The sequence below is a fragment of the Hylaeus anthracinus genome, unplaced genomic scaffold (assembly GCF_026225885.1).
Source record: "Hylaeus anthracinus isolate JK02 unplaced genomic scaffold, UHH_iyHylAnth1.0_haploid 11985, whole genome shotgun sequence".
NCBI lineage: Eukaryota > Metazoa > Arthropoda > Insecta > Hymenoptera > Colletidae > Hylaeus > Hylaeus anthracinus.
The window spans coordinates 7580364-7606453 of NW_026534333.1; the positions used below are offsets into that span (position 1 = coordinate 7580364).

General features: G+C 41.3%; 1 protein-coding gene across 2 annotated transcripts in view; it reads left to right on the top strand.

Moving 5' to 3' along the window:
• LOC128887289 (tRNA dimethylallyltransferase) overlaps nucleotides 1-26090 on the top strand; it is a 72458-nt gene that overhangs the window by 38144 nt on the left and 8224 nt on the right. For both annotated transcript variants that reach the window (XM_054143009.1, XM_054143011.1), the window contains exons 4-5: nucleotides 3431-3566; nucleotides 25582-25697. In XM_054143009.1, coding sequence (XP_053998984.1) covers nucleotides 3431-3566; nucleotides 25582-25697 — 252 coding nt within the window. The remainder of the gene's footprint in view (nucleotides 1-3430; nucleotides 3567-25581; nucleotides 25698-26090) is intronic.

A 26090-nucleotide genomic window follows, 5' to 3' on the forward strand; every position in this document is an offset into this window, starting at 1 on the left:
AATTGCGAGAGAAATAATATCAGGAGAAGAATGCTGATAACAATTGAAGAGTTGAAATGATAAATGATGCGAGTCCCACGGGGACAAAAAATTATACCACTTACATTATTCTTCCTCCATTGGAAAAGTTATTTTTGATAAACATGACCTACATCTACATCCTTTCACGCAAATACAATTTATCTTATTGAATAAATACAGAAGTTACATCTTCACCCGTAAATAAAAGAAGATGTTTCGTGTTTCCTGGCACTTGTATGATTTACCACCCGAACCATTTACCATTCTTAAGAGTTCCTACGAAAGAGGCCACGAGGAAACCGGCTGATTCATCGATATTTTAAAGAACAAACGTTCTGGAGTTATTTCTGTAATAATTTTTATGGGCACGCGTGCACGAATTCGTGATGGAAAAATGTTGGATTTGTCACCGTCTAAGCGACCGTTTTTGAGAGATTTCACCATCGTCCCACAATCTCCGTTTGAAAATTTATTCACAGCCCGACCATGAAAACAGCCTGTCCAGCTTTCGCTGGACACAGCTCTCTGGAACATTTGTGTAAATCGCGGACCGAAAATAAAGTGGATCGAACCGTTGGGACCATCGGCTTTACACGATTTCCATAAACGTTACGCGCGCGTTACATTTGTTTCCAACGGAATGGTGGCTCGCGTGTCCATTAAATTTACATTAAAGCCACGTTTCATTTGCATGCGGCGCAGCCTTGACGGATCCCTGGTACGAAGTGGATGCGTCGCTAGCTCGTGCTAGGCAACGACTAAACCGTGGATGCGTACTTTCATGGAATACAGGTGAAGGATATGTAGTATAATGGTCTGGGTTAGTCAGGAGATTAGCAAAAATTAGAAAGGAGAGTTCAAACCGCCATATTTTCAAAATTTTTAATTGAATATTTTCATACTCAAAATTGTTTAACTAACCCCTACTATCTTTGAATATTTTCACACTCAAAATTGTTTAACTAACCCCTACTATCTTTTGTAAACTAAATTCCTAGTTCAAAGACCTTTCGGATCCACGCAGTTCAAGCTCTCGATCGCTAAAATCGATGTACCGGTTCCCCAGATACCGAGTTGCAAAGAGTTCAGCGCACCTCCCCGTACAAATGCACTATCTGACTTCTTACGCGTTTTCCTTATGCGCGCGGACTTCTTCGAAACAATTTGTCCAGCGTTGGATCCGCGTGGAGGTGGCTATGACGTAACATTCCTCGACCAGGGTGATCGTGGATTAACTTGTCCCGAGAGAAAGTCCGCTTTTCCGTTCCCACCTTGCACCTTTTCCAATTCCCGCCGATTGCACGGCCGTCTCGCTAGATTGTGCAACCTCCGTCGCCGCGAGTCGCGGCACCTTGAAAAAGAAGCGCCGCGCGGGAGAGCTGATAAAAAGGTTGGGATCATGGGATCAGGACTAGAGGTCAAAACGTACGATAGAGTCGCAATGTCGCGAGATAATATCGGTATCTCGGTGCTTCTTTCACAAGAGTCAGGTTTGTATCTCCTCGTTCCTCGACATCTGGATGTTCCTTGAGCGAACTACGTCCAGTCGATTAAACGTCAACTCGATAATTTAGACGACGAATCAGGGGGACGGAAGTGGTGTGCTTCGATTGCCCCGTCGAAAAAAAGTTGGTCTGGGAACAGACGTTTCGTGGGTTATGAGTCTGACTCGGAGGGAAGGAACGAGGAAGTCTGAATTTGGAATCAATTTAAGCTGATGGTTGTTAATCTCGGCTCGTGTTACAGTTTAGGGGAACACAGCCTCCTTTGACTCGCGGTGTAATTTAAACGGAGACAAGCCTGGCATGAAATTATTATTCATCGTCTTTTTTGAATATTTAAAAGGACCTCGAATCACGGCGGTCGAAAAGGTCCCAAAAGGAGTGACAATAAAATGAAATTTGTTTTGTATCTTCGCGCCTTAGCTAAAAGAATAACTGTAAAAAAAAAAGAACACTTCATTCTTCGGTAGGTTCTATTTTAATGAAACATCGATCCACACATGCGTCATGGAGCATTTAAAGTAGAGGTGGATAACCTTCTTCTCTAGTGGTCCAGATAAGATAAAATGATATTTTCCGTGGATCAAGTATTTAGTAACGACGAGTGCAAAACAAAATATATATTTCAATTTACCACAATGATCATAATAATAGTATTTGTGATTATAGATATTATCGATCAACTGTACTCATTTAAATAAGCTTTTCGTTAGATATGTACCATGGTATCTATCTCAGTGCGTCTTATCTCCTACATTTGTTTAAACAAACCTTCTCCCATCGAGTCACTAATAATCCTAAAGGCAAGAATTTCGTTTCATCCGATCCGTGTCATCAACTCGTGATACAGCATCGCAACGTGCTCTGCTGTCTTTGACCCAGTAATCGTGGTCTGTTTTGCTATGGCATTGGATTAATTATCGGGTTACTGTACCGGATGTTTAGACGTTAAAAACTTCGATTACGGACGGGCAGAGCCACTGTGTAAATTCCGAAAATAAGCGCCTCGCTTGGTTTTCGGTTCCCCGAAACGGTTCGCGGTAACGTTGGAAATGTTCATTTATGAAATAGGCGAATAGCCTCGGAAATTAAAATGGAGTTTCGCCTAAAACTCGAGGGAACCGTAGCTGAAAATCAGAGCCAACGATGAATCTAATTGTTATTATCGTATGTTACTTCGAGTGAATTTATAAAATCGCGGGGATTAATTTTCGTTCAATTTGGCGATTCAAGTATCTTCGAAATCAAGCGGGGAATGCGTCGGCTCGGTAGACGACACAAATCATTCGCAACGAATACACAGGAACACATGAGGACGCTTTCAAAAAATTCCGATCCCGTCTCGGTTTCTCCATCGTGGGCCGATTCCTGCAGCCGATCGGATTTCATCGACCGTTCATCATGAAAGTGAGACAGAAATGGCCACGTTGGATGATACGCTGCACGTGATCGCGACACGTCTCGCCACAGGTTGCAGGAGAAAATGTACGACTTTTGAAATCGTGCTCGCCCGAATTTGTATACTCGAGTCGATTGACCCGGTTGACTGCGAGATTTATCGACTCTTTCGTCTACCGATATGAATTTCGAGATGGTTCGAGTCACATTCTTTAACCCTTTCATACCTGACGTCTACAATCGAGAACACGAAATTCAAAAATTACCGATCTTATTGTTACCGATGCCTGTACAGACCCCGTAACCAAATTAAGATTGATCACGAACCGTCATCAACTGCACCCATTGACGCAATAAAATGTTTACTTCCACTCAGCTCGTTTCTAGATCAAGTTTTTCTCTATCTGCCTAAAAACTGAGTTTATGCGATAGAGGGAGGGTTGAAGGCGAGCTATCATCGGAGCACAGATTTCGGTGAACTCACGATAACATTTGTTGTTTGGTTGCAGGTCCCTGGAAGTGTTCGAGCAGTACGGAGTCCGTCACTCGGATCTTTTGAAGGCTCAGCGGACAGCCGGTGGTTGCGGATTAGGCGGTCCCCTGAGACATCCGAACTCCATTGTGCTATGGCTCCGTTGCGACCAGGTAAGTCGACAGCACCTGTCTTCTTCTCCAGATTCATCGTTAGGGGAGCCATCATGGACGTTTACTTCCCTGCGACGATGTCCTGAGCGACATCTAGCTAGGCTGGTGATGTTGTATTAATCTTCAACAGTAAGACGAACCTAAGAGAGTTCTCTCAATCACCCTTCTGTTGCTCGAGTAGTCCTGGAAGAAGCTAAGAGGTTAGGGCGTTTAAGGTCTTGTACAACTCTTGGGAGCTATGCGAGGACTTCGATCTTCCCCAGGACTCCTGGTAGTGTTGTATTAACTCCAGTAGTAAGAAACAACTCAAGAGAAAGTTCTTAACGCTGTTGGAGAGTTTGTCAATAAAATCATAACTCTTTTGGTTGGTTGCGTTAGGGAAAGGATAACACCGTTCAGTGGTCCTCGAAACTAATTGTAAGAGGTCGTAGGTCCAAGGCTTCGAATCTCTTGAATTCTACGCTTGGACCTTATACTAATTATGGTTTCTCTTATGTTAGAAAAAGGATACCATTCTTCGGCAGTTGGGGAACTTAGGCTAATTGTCGCGAGTGGCACGAGACGTTGGCCGACCGTTCTCAAGGCTGCACGAGCCTACGACCCGGAGCAATCGTACCGCGTTTCATAACATTGTGCTACTTGATAAACGATAAAGTTTATCGCCTCGCCGTTATGTTCGCGCGAGCTGTTAACGCGCGGCTCGAGAGATAATTTGTCCATTGAGGTTTCGTTTATTGCGTGACTGAATGGCCGTGGTGCGTGGAAACTCTTGATTGCGCAAGACGTCCCGTCTAACGATTTGTGAACCGTCTCTATTGGAAGAGAGACAAACCCATCGAGGACTGAGAAAGTATTTCGCTTGAATAAACGAAAATTCGTGACTATTTGCGTTGGAGCAATTCTTCTTTAACGATAGATTCGAAAGGAAGCAGTTTCTATGAGAAAAGATGTTTCTTCTTGTTATCTATGGTAGGGGAAAGGGGGTACGTTACCGTAATCGGATTAAAGAAATTACATACTTTATGCTTTTACTGGTAACTTCAACAATGGTAAAATGTGTGCTACTTTGTTCCTAACACGTGGATTGTTCGACTGTATTTTAAACGAGATACGAAAACTTTAAAAATAAGTTTATCGAAGTAAATTCTACATTTACCTCGGATTTATTGTTCTTTTTATTTGTCTTGGTATTTCTAGAGTAGCAAACATTTCCGTGTGCCGTCTCTTTGTTTAGTAAGTTACTGCGTGTGCTAGCATACGTTACGAGGTAAAGCGGATCATTCTATTTTATGTTCTCCCCGAGATTATATACATATTCCTCGAAGTCGAGGAAAGAAATACTCGACAAAAATTTGAAGCCAGTGAGAGCAACGCACGAGTACAGACACTTAATGTCTTTAATTCTCAAGTATTATTTTCGAGCTTTTTAAATTGTTATCATAGAGTAGGCGAATATGAATATAAGTACAGCTCGTAAACATCTCGCGTCGATTACGCTCGACGTAAGAACGTTTGACCTCACGGCGTATCCCGAATCGTTGCAATAATTTTTACTGCCTGTAAAAGAATATATGCCCCTGAAGTTACGTTTCCACGTATAGGTTTACAGTACGCAATGAAAAAATGTTCGTATCAACCGTGGCGTTGAAGGTTGCGAGCGATTTAAAAATATATCTGTACTACGTTCCCATAACATCTTTGATGTTTCTCGATAAATGATAAAATTTATCGGCCACTCGTCACTTTGCTGTTTAGTTAATGGTTTCTCAGACACACCAAAGTAATCCTCGGCGTTATTATTAATACTACACTCCGTTTTCGAAATGGAGATACGATAAACTGAATAAACCGACGCAAAGTTTCATTTTTGGAAACTCTTATTATACGATGAATGAAATCGAGCGACTTTGGAGGCCTCGGGACGCGCGCATCGAAGCACGAGGGATTCGCGCAGCAATGCTCGTCGTCACGGCGTGAAAATTTGCAGAATTCATTGACGCGAATAGCTGAACGCTAGGAACTTGCCCATATTACCAGATGCCGGCGAGCTATTCGTACCGCGGTTTCGAAATCGGAAGCCCGAACCGTCGGCCTTGCGTATTGCGGTTGTAACGGCCGTCCGAGAATTTCTTTCACCTGGACTAGGGCAAACACGAACTTTCCCTGAAGGGGTCATTGTGTAACCGCTGACGTGCACCAGCTATGAAAAATTGTGCTACAATCGTTGCATTCTTGTTTCTCGTTCACGAGCGACTCGAACGCCTGCGTGGTGTATTTCATGAATCGTTGGCATGGTTGCTCTGTGTAGCAAGGCATGCAAGTACTCAGCACCTACAAAAAAAAAAACAGGCTATTTTGGAGGAATTTTTAAACTTTTACGGTCCAAATTGTCCGATTTCAGTATACTTTAGTATACCGAGTATACAGTATAACGTGGTCTCTATTTGATAAATCCATCTGAAATATGCGAAGGATGTCGCAGTTTTCTAAACTTGTATTTATAGTAGCACTTATCACTCTACTTTCTACTGTAACATCTAAACGACTGGTACCATATGTACTCTATCGAGAGGTTTTTAAACATAAATTAAAATTCGACAGAAACTCAAATCTTTTTCGTGCATTTCTACTGTCGAGTTTCGATTTGGTAATCGCTCTAAAATTGTTTATTTATCAAGACAGAAATTCCGCGCTCATGTAAGCGTTACGTTCCCCACGCATGTGGCTCTTAACTTTTATTTCGACAGGTCTATCGCGAGAAATGCAATTCATACAATTCGCATGTATATCGTGGAACTATTGCCTGCGGTTAAAATGAATTCCACACGCCATGAGACGATAAGTTTCGCTCGGCTATAATCGTTCGATTTGTTATTTCGCTCTTACGTAGAGGTGTCCGAGGGAACTTTCTCTGCATAGCTGTAATTGGAGTTCTATCCCGTTGTTCCTACATTTACGCGACTGATAACTTAGAAAATATTTATCTGTGCGTCTAAACTGTCAAATATACGTTACAGTTTAGATTCAAAACACTTGCAGTTCTCATGCACTACAGTGAAGTAATTGCTCGGCGTTGGTAATGAAGACGCAAACCGTGTAATTAAGAGATCTGAACCATCGAATTACTCCTTATTGTTAGAAAACATTGTCGTCTAAGCTCCTGACAACAACATTCATTAGTCTCTCGTGCACAATACGGCGTGCGCGCCTTATGTTCATTTATGACAGCAGATGCACTTCAAGGATGAAGGTAGCATCGAAAAACCGTACAAAGATGTTTGTAAGCGCGTGATCCATTTCGGTTTGTTTTCGCAAGTGCTTGAAATGACCACCTTGCGCACGAATGCAGAGCTATAAACGTTTTGGTACGGCATAGATTGCAAATTCAATGTTCTTTCTTGCAATACCAATTTTAAGGAAATATTTTTCTTTGTATGATTAGTTTCTTCGACAATTATGGGCTCGCAGGTATTTGTACCTGTGTATATCTAGTGATAAGTTTTTCATTCCTTATTTATTTGGCATGTTTATATTTTTTTTCGTTGGAAATCTTCTCCCACTGTTGCTTGCAAACCTTTATATATTTTTAACACGTCTCTCTACTCGATTTCGTAAGTTCAAGTATCTAAACCTGTTAGCTTGATAAATTTTCAATAACGCTCCAGTGAGTCTAGATCAGCCACTTGTTAGCTATTTGTTTAAAATGTTGCAGAGTACCGTTTGGTTATAAAACATTGTACTGTTCTTAAGAGAAACTATGAACACTCACAGAACAAATGCAGGTAGCGCATTCATTATAGTTGGCAAGGCCATACGCGAGTTATAAAGGTTAATTATTTCAACGAAGTCGGTTAAGTGTATCAGCTTCAGAGCTATAAGTTCATGCAAAAATCATACTCGACATTTGATAAAGAAGACATTATTTGAAAGATTTAATGATACAATATTATTATATGATAAATACTAATTGATGAAAAACAATGCTAAATACTCGCCTGTTATACAAGATGGAATTATTTCTGTCTGGATAAATATAATGCATTTTACACCTGGTACAAGAAACTTGGTCTTTGTTTTTGCAATCTGCATATTTCCATCGATTCAGTTCTTCTGATCTACAGGGAGCAAATACCGATGCAATCTTTCTTTCGACACAGACCTACTTGCAGCTGGTTTTACTCAATTTTCTTTAGAGTTTGCAATTCTTGGTATACTATTGGTCTGATACTTCCGTCTTGCGCCAATTTCAGCAGTTCCTCGTATGAAAAGAAAACGTTTTTAGATAGGATACACTACCTCGTTACGATAAGTCTCGATTTATGCTTTCTTAACACTGGAACTATCAAAGATAATACATTCCCGTTAAATATACTATGTACCTTCGAAATTACAGGGTAAAGAAGCAAATCAATTCGTCATAAATAATCGTGCCAATTTTGTTGACATCTTCGGAAAGCTACTCGGTTAAGAAGATTTTAATTCACATCCCAGTGGTACGATGTCATCCAGCGATGCTCCTGCATCGAATGATGTTTAGAAAGTGATCGCAATAATTTAATCACATACTGTACATGCTTCGTCTGGGAATCGCGGCGTTACGGTCCAGGAACCGCGAGGCTTCGAGGCATCTATCAGGACTCGTACGGATTCCTTTCGCCCCTTTCCATCGTTCATCCTCGCGAAGCGTCTAGGGGACTCTCTCGTTCATTCTGAGGCAATACGTCGGCTTGAACTTTCCCTGAAAAAGACGGTCGTTAAGTAACGGCGCTCGCCTAACGTCGCTCCGTCCACGGATCTCTGGCTGCGTTTCGCGAGCAGCCGCTCTGGAATGCTCCGAGATTTTTCTCTTTCGGTGGAAAGACCTCCCTTCCACGAAGGTATTCGCGACCATTCACGCACACCTCTAATGGTCGGAGAGTGAGAGGCGGTACCGATTTGCTTTTCCCGTTATTAGCCTCAGACGCTGCCGTGCGATAAAGTCAGATCCGTCGGCATCCGGAAACTCTGACGGACCTGTTCATGGATTGTACGACGAAAATATTAACGGAGAATTTCGTTGAAATATTTCAAAAATCTTAAGTAACGAAATATAAAAAGATTCTATTTTTTTGAGCCACAGTAAAAGTGTATATCCCATCAAGTTTCGTGTTCAGGTTAAGGAGACGGTCTGTGATATAAAAGGCCTGTTAATAGGATTGATTAATATTGAATAAAAGTCTAATTCTGGTAAGTGATAGAAATATGTATCTAGACTACTGGTGCAAGAGAAATCGGTGGCATATAGCAATAAAACTCGTTAGAAATAAGTGGGACATGAGCGACTGTCACTTTCGATGGTTGAATATCTTTTTTCCGTTAAAAACAAAATGTATTTACTTATATTATATGTACCCAATACGACATGCAGTTTTATAATTCTAAAGTCGAGGGAACGTTGAACCTATGTATTTCTACTTTTGTTACAACATTAACTTGTTATTTGACAAACAATATTAGAATATAAAAAGTAACATAGATATTTGCCTTCAGGTTGATATCAACTATGTCTCTTAATATCATCCATCTTTAGCTGAAACACGGAACAGTAAATCGTAGTTCCTCTAGTAACCGTTCCCATTAGCGACCACGCCCCTTTATCGACCACTCGTCTTTATTTCCTACTCAATTTAACAAAGAAACAAATATAACTGCAATCGAAACTATAGAGTCAAAATACAATTAAAGTCCATACAAATCTCTCTCTCTCTCTCTCTCTCTTTCTCGAACAATTAATTTGTTCAGTTCTGTAGTAGTATAATCAAATACGACAACCTTAACGGTATCTAATATTCAAGTATTGGAGTATTGGTATACACATGGAGAGCTGCTTCCCATTTGGCACGATTCCGCGACATTGTCCACGGTTCGGTACTCGATTCGCATCTTCCGCAGCAGAACTCGTTTCCTTCCGGCGACAGAAACGAGAGAGGGCTACGCGGCTCTCACGAGTCTCGCGAGAATTTTTTTTTCGAGCCTCGAATTCTTTGCGCGATGGCGGACGATGAGAAAGGAACCAGTCTCGATGGCTAATTCATGGAACGGCACTAATTATTGCGCGAAACATAAGTGCGTTTAAGTGTATCTAAATACATCCGCGGTTTCTGTATACCCTCTGGAGTATGTCCCTATTCGCAATTTGAAATACACTAATTTATTTTTACATGAATTTTTACATCGACAACTTGTCGATATGATGACTGAAATGCATGTATATATCTTATTTGCATTTATGGGATTTAACATGAAATAACTCGACGCACTTGGACTTGATAGTTACTTCAAGAGTAAATATTTATTTTCGACGCACTTCTACGAAGTTCGGGGAAGTTCTTTTTAATCATTTCCGCAAAGTGATCGAAGTAAATATTTCGCTTCGAAAGTCTGTTTGTAAATATAAATAATGAAGGAAGATTACAGTGTAAACTTCTGGTTTATCTTATCCGTTTGCTAGAACGAGCAATTCATTTCCTACTTCATTTACTATCGGCTAAGAACTTTTTTGCTTGTCCGATTTATCAACGATATTTTGTTTACTAGAGAACTTGCGCTGATATCGTTTAAAAGCGAATTCCTACAACGCAATGCAACGACTCTTGTAGTATGGTGGAAAGTAAAAATGCTACTTATATTTCAAGTAAATCAATCAATTATAAATGTATATCCAAAAAATTCGTACATGTTTTAAAGGAAACATTTGAATGGGTATCGTGCTTCAAACATGTAAAGAGATATTTTCAGAGGTATAAACCTTGCTTTAATCTTCTCCGAGTCGCAGAGTTTCTGCGTAGATTTCATACTTTATTGACAGTTCGCGGTAAGCGCAAAAGTACTGTGGTTGCATAATATTGAACTTACATGGCAATTTGTTGTAAATCATATTTTATGATTCATCCGGACACTAAACTTCCTAGAAAATTAATTTGCATAGAGGATATGGCTTTTCTAACATTAGGTGTTGAGATTTTTTCCATCCAAGTTATAACGAACCCGATAATTGTAATACCTGTAATACCTTTCAAAGTAGATAATGTTCCACCGAACCAGAAATGAAAATAATAAACAAAATAGAAATTTAATTAAAAATAAATGAAAATTCACACATGAGGGTTATACGAAACTGTTGTATACTTAGATGCTCCGTAACGCAACGTTGCCGAAACAATTTTCACCGAAGTTTGAAATTTTCGAAGAAGGGTGGGAGTATTCAGGATTTTTCCATTAGTCGATAATCTCGTTACGAAGACCAACGTAATGCAACGGATTAGCATTGTAATACCTGCGCTGCAACACGGTCTGATACGAGTCGTTCCGACTCCACTTTCTTGTCTTCCCCTTTCCTGGCGGGTTACGCTCACCTAGCTGCACAATAACCGCATGAATGTATCCGCATTTTTAAGCGTGTGTACGTTTTACGTCGCATACGCGCATCGTACTACGTGCACGCCGAGCACTGAATGCCTCTCGTAGTAGTAGTATCCGCATGCGCCGGCCGCGTTATTTTTATGAATGACTGACTCGCCGGCAACGTAATCCAACGTGCAGGTATGACGACGTACAACCTCAGGGACGGAGATAGGCGCCGCGCGTTTAGAAATTCTTTCATTCGCTCCCAACGTTGTTTTCGAAATTATTCACCTCGAGGGAGATACTAATGCTTTTCTGCCAACGGTGCAATATAATTGCGGCAATCCCTGTTAAATTAATCATACGATATAATTGTGATAATCTCCATTAAATTAATTGCACATTATAGTTGCTATAGACCTCGTTAAGTTAATCATACATCCCCATCGCATAAGGAGGATATGATGGTTTAACTAATTTAGAAAATGATAATTTTAAAGGGATTCGATGTCGTACAAATTCTGTGAAGTAATATGTATAATGAAAATATTGATTTGTTCAGCTAAATTATAAATTATTCGGTGGTTTCGACATTCGTCGCGCAACAAATTATGTAATAAATTTCCTCCATAATGATACCCTCGCATGGAAAGTTGTAAAGCAGTGTATTTCGTATATGTTTGAATGTGAAATCATACCTTGGAAGTTTCATATCAACGTCGCCCCTGTTGGCGCGTTGACGTTATCCTGAATGTGTGGGTGTGGAGTATCAAGTGTACGAGCATTCCTCCGCTAAACGGAACGACGGAATCGCGATTAACGATCGATTTTCGTGCACTATCAACTCACCGGTGGAGATAGCTTCAACGTACACATTTCACGTTTGCTCGTACGGATTGTCGCGATACGTGATGTACGTAGTCGTTCATAAATGAAAATATCGTGTGTTATTGGGAGAAACAAAATGTGATTGTACAAATATTGATTTGTATCGGTATGTTGTTTTTATCATTACTGTTATCGTTGTTGGACACTTGTTTATATCGAGGTGAATACAAATTTGGATACAGATAGGTATCATTTTCTAAAGGATACATTCTTGCACTTTATGTATTGTAACACGTGGATATGACTTCAGGATTGAATTTAGTAGTTTGGCACAGAAGGAATAAAAAAGGTTTATAATGTCAGGCAATTTCCTGATTATTTCCCGGTATTGATCCAAGGTTTCATTTATTTACCTCGATTGTGTATATTTAGCGAGTGTTCGGTAACTTATGAACGGGAGTGTGTACGTTCTGTGTTTACACGGGGCTGCGTGTTTATCGGTACTTCGGTGTACAGCACCGGATACAAAAATACATGATAATTTTCTTAGAATCCAGTATAGCGATATAACTTACAATTATGTGTAATTGTTCTAATATTTAACTTCGAATTGCGCCGAGCACCGAGCAACTCGATATTTCATTCTACGAATTAATGTTCACTTTCTGTGAGATGAGTTTAAACACAGACAATATTATTCTAATATATTTCAGTTTACTACTTTATTAAGATCGAAATATAAAATTGAGATTATACATCATGTGTCTGAAACATACTGGAAATTAATTATAGAACAGATGTTTCATTTAACGCGCTAAATATTAGACAGTTGCATAGCAGTGTCGAATCTCGTGGCAGAGATTGGCAATTCAGACCTGGTAAAATAGGAATCCACGGGAAATATATTTCTCGATTGAAAATTCTTGAAAAATATATTAAATTCGCAAAACAATTTTAATCGCTCGCCAAGGATTGTAGCATCGGTCGAACGTGTCCTGGTGTTACGGCTACTTTATCAAACCACGTTGAAACACATTCGCGAGGAAGCTTGTCGAAGTTATGCCGCCATTATCGCGAGGCCAGGCTAGCAAATCTCATTCTCCGTGGCGAAAAGGGGAGACCACTTCCTGTTCGTTCCCCGAACTGGAGAGAGATGGTCGCTTGGGAAAAGGGTCATCGGATGGCCCTGAGCTCGGGGTCACCCGTCTCGGAGGATGTCTGGACGTTAATTAAAATGTGCCGCGCATCTGGCGATGCCACGCCGACTTCGACTGCCACCTCTTTCCTCGCCGCGTTTGCTCCTCGCCCTTCTTCGTCCTTCTGCTCCTTCCCGCGTTGCTCGTTTCCTTTCATTTTATTCCCGCCATTTTCCCTTTCTTTCCTACTTCCTTCCCAGACAGTTTGCATCTCGTTTCCTCCCGCGATACGCAGTTTCTTGCGTACGTGAGTGCGTGCGTGCGATCGCACGCAACGAGAATCGCAACTTTGAAGCGAACAGGGCAATGCCACTTGGACGACAGCTGCCGTTTTGTACACACGTCCACTCGTTCCTGGGACACATGCCGAGGATATGTCGTCACTTCCTGCGAGAACACCAGTAGCCTCTCGTTTCGCCCGTGTTTTTGGCATTTTTGATCGGACGATGCAATTTTGCGCGCGAGAACTATCCTCGAACCCGTTATCCGAGGCAGAAAGTAGACCAATTACGCGATGAGTTGACCAGGGACGTTCCAGGGACGGTCTCCGAGATCGTAGGGTGTCCTGCGCCTTAAGGGAACGTGGTTGGATGGAATTAAATTTGATTAGAGGACAGGTCGTTGGTGGAGATGTACAGCTCAACATGTTTGATCAGATCCCTGAGGTGAAGACTGAGACAACGAGAAGCGAATCATGGGAGTATTCGTAACGTAATCACTGAGTGATTATGCATTTATTTGGCTCTGTAACTTGGCTAGCTATAACAGCAGCAGAGGCTGTCAGAGATGATCCTCATTGACGAGTCCTTTGGAGCTGCTTTGTTGACGATAAAACAAGATTTTTATGTAATCATCGGTGACTATCGGTGTTTGATATAAATTATTCGTCCGTGTATATTAATATTTCAATGGGGAATAGAATTCCCGGTGGCACCACGTGAATACCACCTGTCGCTGGTTCGTAGGCGTTCGCTTGCTCCTGCGATACGCAACGAGGATGTGTTGTCACTTCCTGCCCCCAACGTCACGCCTTCGCAAACCACCGGTTTTATTTTAGCGTCACTAGGTATTTGTCACACTGCGCTGGCACGCGTGACCACTTTACGCTACAAAGTGGCTACTAATGCGCCATTAAATATGCCTGCACTTAATCACGAAATGAATTGTGCATGCTCAACGATATCGTTTCATTAAATGCGGTGGGTCATGATCTGATTACGTAATTCATCAAATTGGAATGTTTCGTGTCAATGTACTTCTTCGACTAGCGATTTTAAATGGCGAGTATAGTTTTCGAATGAAACGTAAACATTCTTGAAATATAATCGAATACAACAGAAATGAAAAACAATTATGGAAGTGGAATATATCGAATAGGTGGTTCATAGTACGCCAGATCGTTACAGAAATGTCCTCGAATTCGAATGTGGCACAAGATAATATTGACCACGGTAATAATTTTGCAGCTCGCTGTAACCGCGACCATCGCTTAACGTGCTCCGACCGCAAAGGATTAAATGCGGTTTTCCTAGATGCTTCGGCTTCGCGTGCTCTGCACTTTGCCCAAACACTGACTACTACATAGGAGACGATGGGATAGCGACGCATAATATTTTTCTTTCTCTTCGAATACTTACCTGTTTCGATACAGTTTTAACAAAACGCATTTGACCAGAAATCATTAAACTTAAATTTCAATGTTGCAAAGTTAAATAAAAATGAACGATTAAGTACATTCTCTGCAGTATCCAAGAAGATCTCATGAATATTTCGAATAATTCTACCCAGATGCCATGGAGAAATTTATTTCTCGCATCCTCGTGCCATTACGCACACTTCGATCGTAATTCGACCGTCCCCGAATCGTTTTCCTCTTTCGTCGTCGCTTCGTGAGTATTTCATTCCGAGAGGACAGCTTTTAATACCGCCATCGGAGTGCTTTCCTTCCCCCACGACGTAAATATCCCCCGCGAAAACGTCATTCGGAAAAAATGTACATATTAAACTCCCACTACGAGGGATGCCTCGAAACAAACCGGGGCTGTTCCGTGATCGTTTCGCCGCCAGAACGTCTGGGCAACGTCGTAATTATGGGGTTCTGCAATTAACTTGTTACTGGAAAACTTGTGTGTCGTGACGAAAAAATTACAACAATTGAGATGAATGGCGAGGCAGAGGTAAGACGCGTAAAATATGTGCTGAAAACATAACCCTTCGAGGAGAGAAAGGCGACGCCTCAGTTGCGTATTCGGCACTTTCTGTGTAATTATTTCTAAATAGAATTTTTAACTTGCCATTCCTCGAGCTCGATTTCGGTCCATTAAAATAGCTACCTTCTCGCTATCCGTCTTTTACATCCTGGAACATGTATTCTATTTTCCTTCTCGTGACACATCCCTGGTATATTTCCTTCGAATTAAACAACACATAAAATTCCCTCAAAATATTAAGATCGTTTACCACAACCATGACACACACCGCGTATGACGCATCGATGATGGAGTTCTTCGAAGAGGATCAAAGTCTTCCATTCTCGTGGAATCACTCTGCAGCATTCAGTTCGTCCTGGCCAGCGACGAAGAACTTTGGACCAGGATGATTGCGCGTTGCCCTTATCGCGGCTCCGTGAAAATCATCCCGGAAGTTGGAGCCGCTGAGTTCATTGCTATACCTCAAGATCCGGGAAGCGAACGATAGGGAAACCCACGTGTCGCTCGATCGTGAAACGGAAGACCCCGTGCCCTGGTGGTTATGCCCTGTCGGTTCCATGTAAACGCGACTGAAATTCAGGACGGAGTGCGCCTTTTAAAATTAGACCCGCCTCCCACGGTGCCGTTGCTCGCGATCCCAACGAGCTCTTAACGCCGACTACGTTGCTATTAATAAAGCAATTACAAGGGCTGCCCGGTGCTGTTCTTTGAGCGCTCATGAACCTGTTACTTTCGATCTGACGTCTCCATTAACGATAGGTTCACGCAGATTTCTTATCCCACTTCTATTATCAACGTAATGCTTTTATGAGGTGAAGTCGATGTGCTGGAGTTAATTACGAGGGTTCGATAAAAATGCATGTATGCTTGTATCTTTATACGAATAGACAGATTTTTATATCTTTATATAAATGAACAGTATCCAAGATCGATGTCTGACCTTTTTTCAAATATGTCTTATTCTAGAATAATTTTGAAAAATTTCACCAAAAACGATATTAGAATCAAACGAAGCATCGTCGTAACTTTCCTGGACCGAAAAAAGTCTGTGCAAGAAACGGCCCGCCATATTTCTCATTCGCGGTGGCGATACGTCTCGTCACGTGCTTTCTTTCGCGAGCTTGCGACTCGAATTCGACGGTAATAAAAAGCTCCTCGTCTCGCTGGTATCCTCCCTGCCTCCCTCGATCCCGTCGTTTCTTTGCATCTGTATGAGTTGCCGGAAATACCATGCGTGCCGCGGTGTCCAAAACCACCGTTCTCGTTAGATCTGTATGCGAAATACGAGCAACAAAATTCAGAGAGGGAACGAAGAATCGACGACGGGGAAAGGCTGACGTCAGTCGCAAAACGGTTCCATTTCTTTCGCCGATGGCAACTAAGATTGCATTTCTATTTACCATCGGAACGAAGGTATTTCCAAACCCTCTATCTAGCGATATTTGTGTTCGTCGGGATTCCAGACGATTGGTAGAAAATTGAGCGACGTTGCGCGGCTATCATTCTATTCCTGTGCGTTTAATGAATCTTTCATTTCCATCCTCTCTAGAATCACGTATCTATTATTTACATTTTCAAAGTCTGATTTAATCCTGTTGATATGTATTGATCGAGGTCTTAAAACACGTGGTAATGATATTATTACCGTAAACAAGTATAATATCGTTATTGCGGGATTAATTTTTTTCCTCGGACTGTTTTGCATGGAGACGACGAATTATATCGAACGAAACGTGACAAGTTAACTCATACCGAGCGATTATGGCACCGGAGTCGAGTGGAGGATTACGCATAACTGGAAAATGTGTTCCCTTGCGATTTGCGAGTAGCGTAATGGAGGTGCTGACGGTGTTTAGAATCGAATTTCGAGATGCCTGACACTGCTCAGCCATGGCCTTCGAGCCTTGAACATTCGGCCGCGATAAGAGTTAATTGATAGTGAGCGCGGGTTGAAAACCAAATTTTTAATCTTTTGTAAATTAATTCTGGTATTCGATTTTTATTTATGTGTTCAAGTTTGTACTCGTCTGTTATTCAGGAAAATAACGAGGCAACGAACCGAGGGACGATTGTTGACAAATGGACCTAACGGGTTAGTAAATAAATTTAAAATAAAAAAAAAAAAACGATTTGCAATCGGAACATTAAGTATACAATGTTGTGGAAGTGTTCGTACTCTTTGAAGTTTTAATATACTGGATTACGGTATTTAAGACTTTTATGTTTTTATGATGTTTACGCAAGTCGAAATGGCAGGAATAAATGTCAGTGTAGATGATTCGCGAATGGCTGCGTTTATGATGCCATCATGATTTCTTCGCTATTTTTCGGATTAATTCTTCGCGATTGTCAGTAGCATTTGACATATAAATCCTTGGGTCGAACTAAATCAATTATTAAATCAAATACTTTCCATTCAATTTGAAATAAAACCGGGCACGGTTATACCGCCAAGGTTGACTGGATGCTGCTCAGATTTCACAAATACAAGTGCGGGGATTCATAGTGCTATCCGTAACGTCCCTTTGATCAAGAAATCGTGGCTAGCTGGTTTGCAGCCCGAAAATAGAGAACCGGGTCAGCCTGCATTCGTGGGTACGCGCTTTAAGGGAGCTTTCACCTTTGTAAAACACCCAAATATTGTTTTTTAAGCATATCTTTTCTTGGTGCTTTCTTCCATCATTGTCGCGACGAATGATTCCTATCTGCAGAGTGCTATGCACCTGCCCCTCTTAGTGCCTTTCATTTTCCGACGAATCGTTTCCTGATTCGCACGAGAAATTCGGTGACCCCGGCTTTCCAGTGACTGACTGCGTTCATGCCAGCTTTCCACTGACTGACTTTGTCAACGATTCAGGGACCATAATTGGTTCGAGCATCGCGACACTCCCTCTTAAAGGGAATACCTCGTCGTGCACTCGGGCAAATACAATTTTCGAAGGAATTTTTGAAACCTAACAGTCTATACGTTTCGTAGGAGTTTCTCAGTTCCAAGTTACCAGCACCAAAAGGTCTCTTTTCGCACCTTTGGTGCATTTAGCGTCAAGGTACCCGCTGCACCCGTTTAGTTGCGTGTAACCACGCTAATCCCACGCGATCGATGACGCCGGTGATTCCGAGTCAGTCTTTGGGAACATTGTACCATTACCGCGGAGATCTTATGATAATAAGCAAAGACGATCGAATTTGCTGCACGAAACGAACGGGAAACGTGTCATTAGCGTCCAAATTTAGTTGGTGTGCATCTCGAGTGTTTATCGGGACCTGGAGGGCTCCCGATGGTCGGTAATTTTCTTTTTCCCCTTTTCTATTTTTTGTCTTTTTCAATACGTTTGTATCCCTTCTATTCTCTCCCTTCAGCCGTTCGTTTCTGCCGACCTGAGAATCGACGCTCGCGTATTCTCACGAATGCCGCGTCGACGCCGACGGCGTGCCCTGATTTTCCACGAAAATCGTTTCTGCAAATTACACGGCGCATGCCGTCCCTAGAAAAATTCGAACGAGCGCGTGAAACCGTTCGTGGACGGAGCTTCCTTGGTATTCCTAAGTTTAGCGATCGTTGGCTCTTTTAGATAGTAGCGTTATCAACGATTAAGTTAATGTAAAAGATACATGGCGTGCATTAGTACTCGATTTATGTAGATAGATCTTTTTTCTTACTTGTGATATTTTTTTGTTACGTGTTTCATGTTCCGAGAAGATTTATAAATTAATATCGAAAAAGATATAGGCTGCTGAAACGGCTATATCTATATTTAAACTCTATATTCGTATTCTAAATATAAATGAAACTTTTTTGTAACGTTTTTAACTCCTCATTTTGTTTTCGTTATTATCTACATGTACTTTCTTAGTATTCGTCGCGAGTTTATAATTTTTTTTTTTTTTGCCCGTCTCCTCAGCCGATCCAATAATTACGCTCGCCGGGAGAGTTGTACGAAAATTATAATTTCAAGGTTACCCCGATATCATACTTGGACATTCGAGCACGTGATTTCTGCGAAACGGAGCCGTTTCGCCTGCGAAGGAATGATCGAACATTCACGCCCACGCGCGAGGTAGTTACGTGTGCGCGTTAAGTGCGTGCACGTTTACCAAATCAGGATTCGTGGAGCCATTGACTTTTTCACCTTCAGACGGGACCATTGATTCGCGGAAAGGTCGTTGCAGACAGCTTCGATCGCGGGAGAATGAAAAAAAAAAAAAAACGCGATCACGTATGCGTGGCTCGACTCGATAAATCTAAATTTATCTTAAACACATCTAAGCCGAGGGGACAAACGGTACGATAAATGACGCAGCATGAAGTTTCGCAGTTTTTGTCGTCGGCGAATGGGATGAAAATTAATATCGACCAACGGCGAGATACGAATCTCGACAAAAACGTAATTGTGAGTTCCAACCGTGATCGAGTTTCGTTTAATTGGCGTATTAATTTCGTGGTGTCGCGAAATTCGAATGCATGTAGATTCCTCTTTATTTGGAATATATCAACATATTAACGTCTAAATTCGTTATTTAAATTAAGATAGCCATTCGAGCATTTCTGATGATAAATAATACATAGAACGCCATCTCGTGCCGAGGATTCCACTGGACTCTAAACTGTATTTCTTCGAACGCCCAAAGAACTTTATTGACTCGAAGCGAGTCAACCTATTTGCCACGTGTTGTTACAGTGTATCCCCTGATACATTGTAATTACCACTAACACCTTTTTGTGGGGTTGTTTTTCGTCGACTTTTTCTATCGTCCGCGCCGTAAAATATTAGAACGCTGACATTTGCGAGTGTTCCACGTCTCGATGTTTCTCAAAGCAAACAAACATTCGCTAACGGTCGAAAGAGACCGTTGTAACACTATTAATTACTATCTGTTGTTTTAAATTAAATTTTCCCGTCTTTATTACCGATTCTATTCTATTTCGTAGTATCGAAACGCACAGATTGCTCTAGCATGTTCACCTCGGAAATGGACAGAATTAACAGAGACTCGCACTCTCGTTTAAATTAACCGAAATTAATAGCAAAGTGACCGAAACGCGCAATGGTTTCTGGGACGCCCTAATAGAGATTCCTTCTGGTTTCACCCGTGGCTAGCAGAAAGCGAAGGAACAGAAAGCCGAAACTAGAAAGCCTCGCTCGCCTCGTTGGCTCGTAAATCGTGCCAAGGTCCTTCCAGAAGAAACAGTAGTTGTAGACGAGGAGGAAGGTGACCGCGTGCGAATTTTCACGACCCTGTTCGAGAAGCGGTTTATTCTAACGCTTGCGCTAACATACACGCCCGTGCTGCGATCACTGCTGTTTCCAAGGTGAAATTTCTAAAAATTTAGCTAAACCCAACGGGCGATCCTCTCTCCGTTCGGCACAGAGTGTGAATAATAATAGAAAGAGCAAATATCTACGACAGGGGAATTCCGGAGCGATAGTTACATAAAATGGTTAATGTAGGAAGAAGTTCTCGCCTTGGCGAGTTATTGGTCAACTATTACATAAAAATAATAATTTGCGTTTCTTGTGGGTCGTGTATCTCTATTTATATATTCTCTTTTAATGTTAAGGACGGGGATTAATCCGAGAACTTGGTGTGATCTGTGTAAGCATAAATATTATAGATTATATTATAGAAAAAGGTCAAGAGGTCATGGAATTCTCATCGGAAATGTTAGATAGTTTTAATTATATCAGATCTCGATACAGAGAAACGTTGCAAATAAATTTCTCGTTGTCAAGACTGAATTACCAGTCTTTACCTATTAACGGGAACACCCAGATATTACGTTGCTCGAGTCAATGACGCGGAGTCATCGTCGTCGTCGACGTTCCTTATGTCGCAGCCATGAAACAGAGTCGTCCACTTCATTTATCATGTGCTACCTTGTCTAGTGGCCAGTTTCCGGTCGTGTTACATAGTTGAGGGGCTGTTCTTGGATGAGATACTGCTACTTTCTTGACCGAGGCGCTATAATTGACTGACATATGGCCGCAATTGTGACCGTTACGTTGGCAGTTTTTATTTCGACAACGATGGGTAATATATTTCGATCACAAAGGTAATTACGGATATCAAAGAGAAGAGATAGCCGTCGGGGGATTGTTACGCGCCAGTTTTTAAGTCTTTCACTTCTTTAACCTCGATTATTTTCAAGCTTGACTCCGAGATGTAACAAAGCGAGGTGATAAACTACTCCCAAGGATCCCGGTTTCTTCTAACCGTTTTCAATTTTATTTCTTCGCCAAATGAAATATATTAGAGTGGCCGTGTCTCGTCGTTACAGGGAAAAGATTCTGAACGCAATTGACGGTCGTTTCGAATGTCTTGCCTACAAGTGTTATTCCTTTTCTTTTTTTTTTTAAATTTTATATATTTGCTGTGGTTTGTTTTAATATATATAGAAGTGTAGTCGTGATTTGCACGCTTTTGGTTCTTGATATTTTAAAATATGACAGATTTAGGATAATAGAATTGAACAATTTAGGATTGATATTAATAATCAACATTAATTATTCAGAATTTAATAATTAAATGGCTTAGCTTTTACGTATATAAATAGTGTATGGGTTTGAAAAAAGTTACTCTGAAACCACCATGAGGCGCCATCTATGGACACCCTTTGGAACCAAACACGGGAACACCATCACTCCCAACAAAAATGGGCAACATTCTTACCTAAATCAAAATTTCGAGTACTTGATAAATGATACAATATTTCTTTTATCAATTTAAATTGAAGGAAAGACAATTTTTTTTTTTTCAATATACATGAAAAATTGTACTACTTTTAATCAGTAGTATAACGTTACCTCTTTCCGAAAAGGACAACCGCGAAACGTTAATGGATGAAATTGTAAGATTCTTATCTAGATCCAACCGCCCTGCTTAAAATACTCGGTGTCCTTTCTTCCTTCCAACGAAATTAAGTTATGTTCCGTGTGAAGGTGCAATTTACCTCGACGTCGTCGAAGGGTTAATCAGGAGCAGGATCAAACCCCGTCGCTACTTACCGTCAAACTGACCATTCTCGATCACGTCAACGCGGAACCCTCCGGGCCGTTTACAAATTTTCGTAAAAGCGCAACAGCTCTTCCCCATCGGCTTCCGTCCACCCTCCCCCCATCTGCCAACCAACCCTCGCGTGCAGATTGTCCGAGACGATTATCGTTGCATCTTAATTACCACTAAACATCCTCGTTATTGTTTAATCCCTTTAAAACGTGCTGAAAGCACACGTTCGAGTGTCGGATCGTGAAATTTACAAGATCTTCCTTTGCTTCGTTGTTCTTTTCTTCCTTTCTCCTATCAAAGTCTTATAATTCATACTTTTCTCAAGCAAAATTTATACCAAATACACACACAATACCGTTAAATATATTTCTTCCACCTGTAACTAATAATCTAATGGTAATGAATAATTCGCCTATGGTATTTAGGGGATAAGAGGTAAATTATTTCGCGCGGAGGGCAATATTGTTAAGGTTCGTGTACATTGTAATGTACGTCATGCCCGAGGCGGTTAATTGATGAGAAAACACGTTGGTTCGGTTACACACGCCGAGTGAAACGTAGTTGTGGCACGTGGTCGACGTGACGTCGGTGCACATGTACCGTGTGGACATCAAACACCGACTCCGTGGATCGTGCGTCATTGACACGGCTGCTGGCCATGAATGAACAGCGAGGGCGCTCGGGTGTAGCTCGCGAGCTCACCGGCATTTAAACACGATTTAAAGTGAATGCGGCCGAAACGGGTTGCGGAGGTCGCGTTTCAAACGTGAACGAGTGTGAGAACAATTTGACAAAGTTCAAGGAGTCGGTTCATGCGCCAGACTCGTTAAATTTTTATACAATCTCGACTTTAGAAACTTCAAATAATCATAAACGTCTGCTCCATTCGCATCCCCCCCCAAAGACCACGGATCGTATTTTCACTTGTGAGCATTCCTTTCAGCGAATTGCAAATGTTGCCCGAAGGAATGAAATCGCCCAACACACGCGTATTGGCTACAGGAATATTAATAGTTTCCTTGATCTGACACGTATCCGATCATCGAGGCTGCACGATTCTCCGATATACACTGGAAATATTAATGATCACGTTACGACGTCGGTGGTCTTCTATTGGAAGCAAAAGTAAAAAGCAAGAACAGGGTAGACAAGCCACGTCCAAAGCCATGTTTGCTTTCGACGTGACAATGCTAACTTTTGGGCACACACTTTCGACAGCTTTGTGTAACCATTCCCGTGAAACCTATCTCTCGTTACCTTCTAATGTTTGCACGCGTACAATTTGTTTGCCTTTATCGGAATTCCTAATCGACTCGTGCCTTTCAAAAGTATATTTATTCGTGTTTTAAGGCGAAATAAAGGAATGCCGTAAAGTTATGAATAACTCATCAAACGTGATTCCTCTCTGTTAATTTATGACTGGCAAAAGTTATTCTCTTATGCAAACAATTCGCTTAATTACAGTTGCGACGGTATCGAATCGATGTATTCATTCTTTCGTAATACTCTTCTTTTTTTATACCGTCTTTACTTCTTCCTTCCTTTTTGTGTCTGGATGAAGTATCCTTAATTGGTGGGTCCTCTTAATTAGCGGATAAAAATTGCGACACACCTCGAGGATGGCATTGATACCGAGAATCCGTACAATTTATTTTCAGCTGATTAATTGCTGAACGTAGACTTTTATATAAAAAGAAATATAGTTAATGTTTTTCACTTTGTATTTAAATTTGATTATTTCTTCGCACCTAAGAGAACCTGAAACAAAGGTAAGAATACAAGAAAAAATGGATGAAATAATGAAATAATCCTATACTAAAATTATACAGAAAATCTTGCCCTTGGACGATGAGGAAAGAGTCACCAAACAGGCTCCAAGATGTCTGCTGGAATGAACAAAATTCCGACTCGGTGAAAGTTGTACCACCAGAAATAGATCTTTGCAAAGAACATGATCCCTATATTTGATTAATTCCATTCGCGTCCCTGATATGTGACTCCGTTAACACCGTCCTGGGACGAATATTCCGATGTATGACACCCTTCCTTTTTTTTTTCTCTCGTTTGTTTCTAACGCGTACCTGAGAATCGAGTCACGTCACTGGTTTATCGCCTTCGATACACGACATGCCTGACCAGTCAGATTTTGCGCGTGGACGATTTCGAGGACACGGAACTCTCCTAACGCGTTTTAGCTATTAGCGAATACGTACGGAACGGGAGAAAGAGAGACAGGTAGTCCTAGAGTGAGAGAGGACGGGATTAATTTCAAACCTGTTGGAGGCCACCGTGGACGATGGTGTCGTTCTTTCTTTTTCTCAGGGGATACGGGTCAGCTTTCGAACTCTTGCGTAACTTACACGGTTCATTGATATCGAGCTCCCCCTGGACGAAATATAGCAGTGATTATCTCGTCCCGCGGTATCTAATTCTCTGCGGGCTATCGAAATCGTCGAGATATCGAGGGATCGACCGTGAGGGGATCTACGAGCTCCTCTTCTTTAGAAAATGAGCTTTAAGCGGCAAAACAGTCATCTTTCCTGGGTTTGACGGATGGGTAATTATCCGGAGTATTGGAGTACTATTTAAAATTAAGCGAGGGATTCGTGTGGACTTGGAATTCGTGATGTTATTTCTTGGTTAGGTAACTTGGTCGTCGTCAACTAGTCTGGAGTCCTTTGAACAGAGTATATACTGGAGATTTATTTAGTTTCAAAAGTGGTGTATCTATCTGGAAGAATGTTATCAAAGGAGACTTTGTCAGAAATTAGTTCGTTACTGTAACACTAGAGGAATGTTAATAAAAATCTACCTGTGATGTATGGATTAATACCATGCTTGGACAAATATTCTGACGACACCCTTTGTCTTCAATAGTCGTAGCTTAGTTATTAACTCGTTTAAAGTAATTTCTACTTAAAAGTTTAAGGAGTAGCCGTTGGCTCTTTTGTTTATACATTTCTCTAGACCTGGAGGAACGCTATTATAGGTACGTGTCTTTTAGACAAGTAGCTTCATTACCCTCGCACTGGAGGAATGCTAATAAAGGTACGTGTCCTCGGCAGAAGTAGCTCATTTATCAGGGTTCTATTTCACACGTGTAAACGCTACGAAGGTTTCTCGAAAAAGGAAACGAGCGAAGCTGAACAAATTTTTGATTCTGCATTGAGAAATAAGGCTGACGAAGAAGGACTTTCTTCCCCTTCTTTTTTTTTTTTATTAATTAAAAAATCAATCGAGAATTTTGAAATGACACAGAGCGCGTAGTCGAGAATCTCAAATTATGCGAAATAAATTGATCAAAGCTCCAGTTATAAAGCGTAAAACAAAACAAAAACCAAGTGGGCGAAGCCATTAATTAATTCTAACATCTTTTCTCCGAAATTCTTGCAGAAAGTCCTCGATTGTCGACTAGACAGCAGGGTCGACGCCATGTTGGATGCCGGTCTGGTGGACGAACTGCTTGACTTTCATCGGAGATACAACGAACAGCGGATGAAGTCCAACACGTAAGTGCGAGAGTTATGTCAGTAAGAGCTTTAGATCACGCGAGCTAGCCTGCAGTCTGCTGGTTCAAGGATTTATCCTTCGTTTCTCCCCTAGTTTTCGTTGAGTCATGCTCGAAACGTTCTGTGTTTCACTGAAATTTCTCTCGACCCCATAATTTGTGCTGTTTCGAAGAGAATACGCTAATTTCTTCATGCATTAATTAAAAACGCTTCGAAATATTTTAGAGATATTTTTAGTATCTCTCGGTCAGGACATTGTTTCGCGTCAAGCACCAGTTGAATTTTTATCGCAATCAGCGCGTGGGAGTTCCCAGTGTTCCTTTGATAGCCGACCACTTTGCATGATTCACCCTGTACGAATTCCCCGAATTCACGTGTCACGTGTACGCGGCG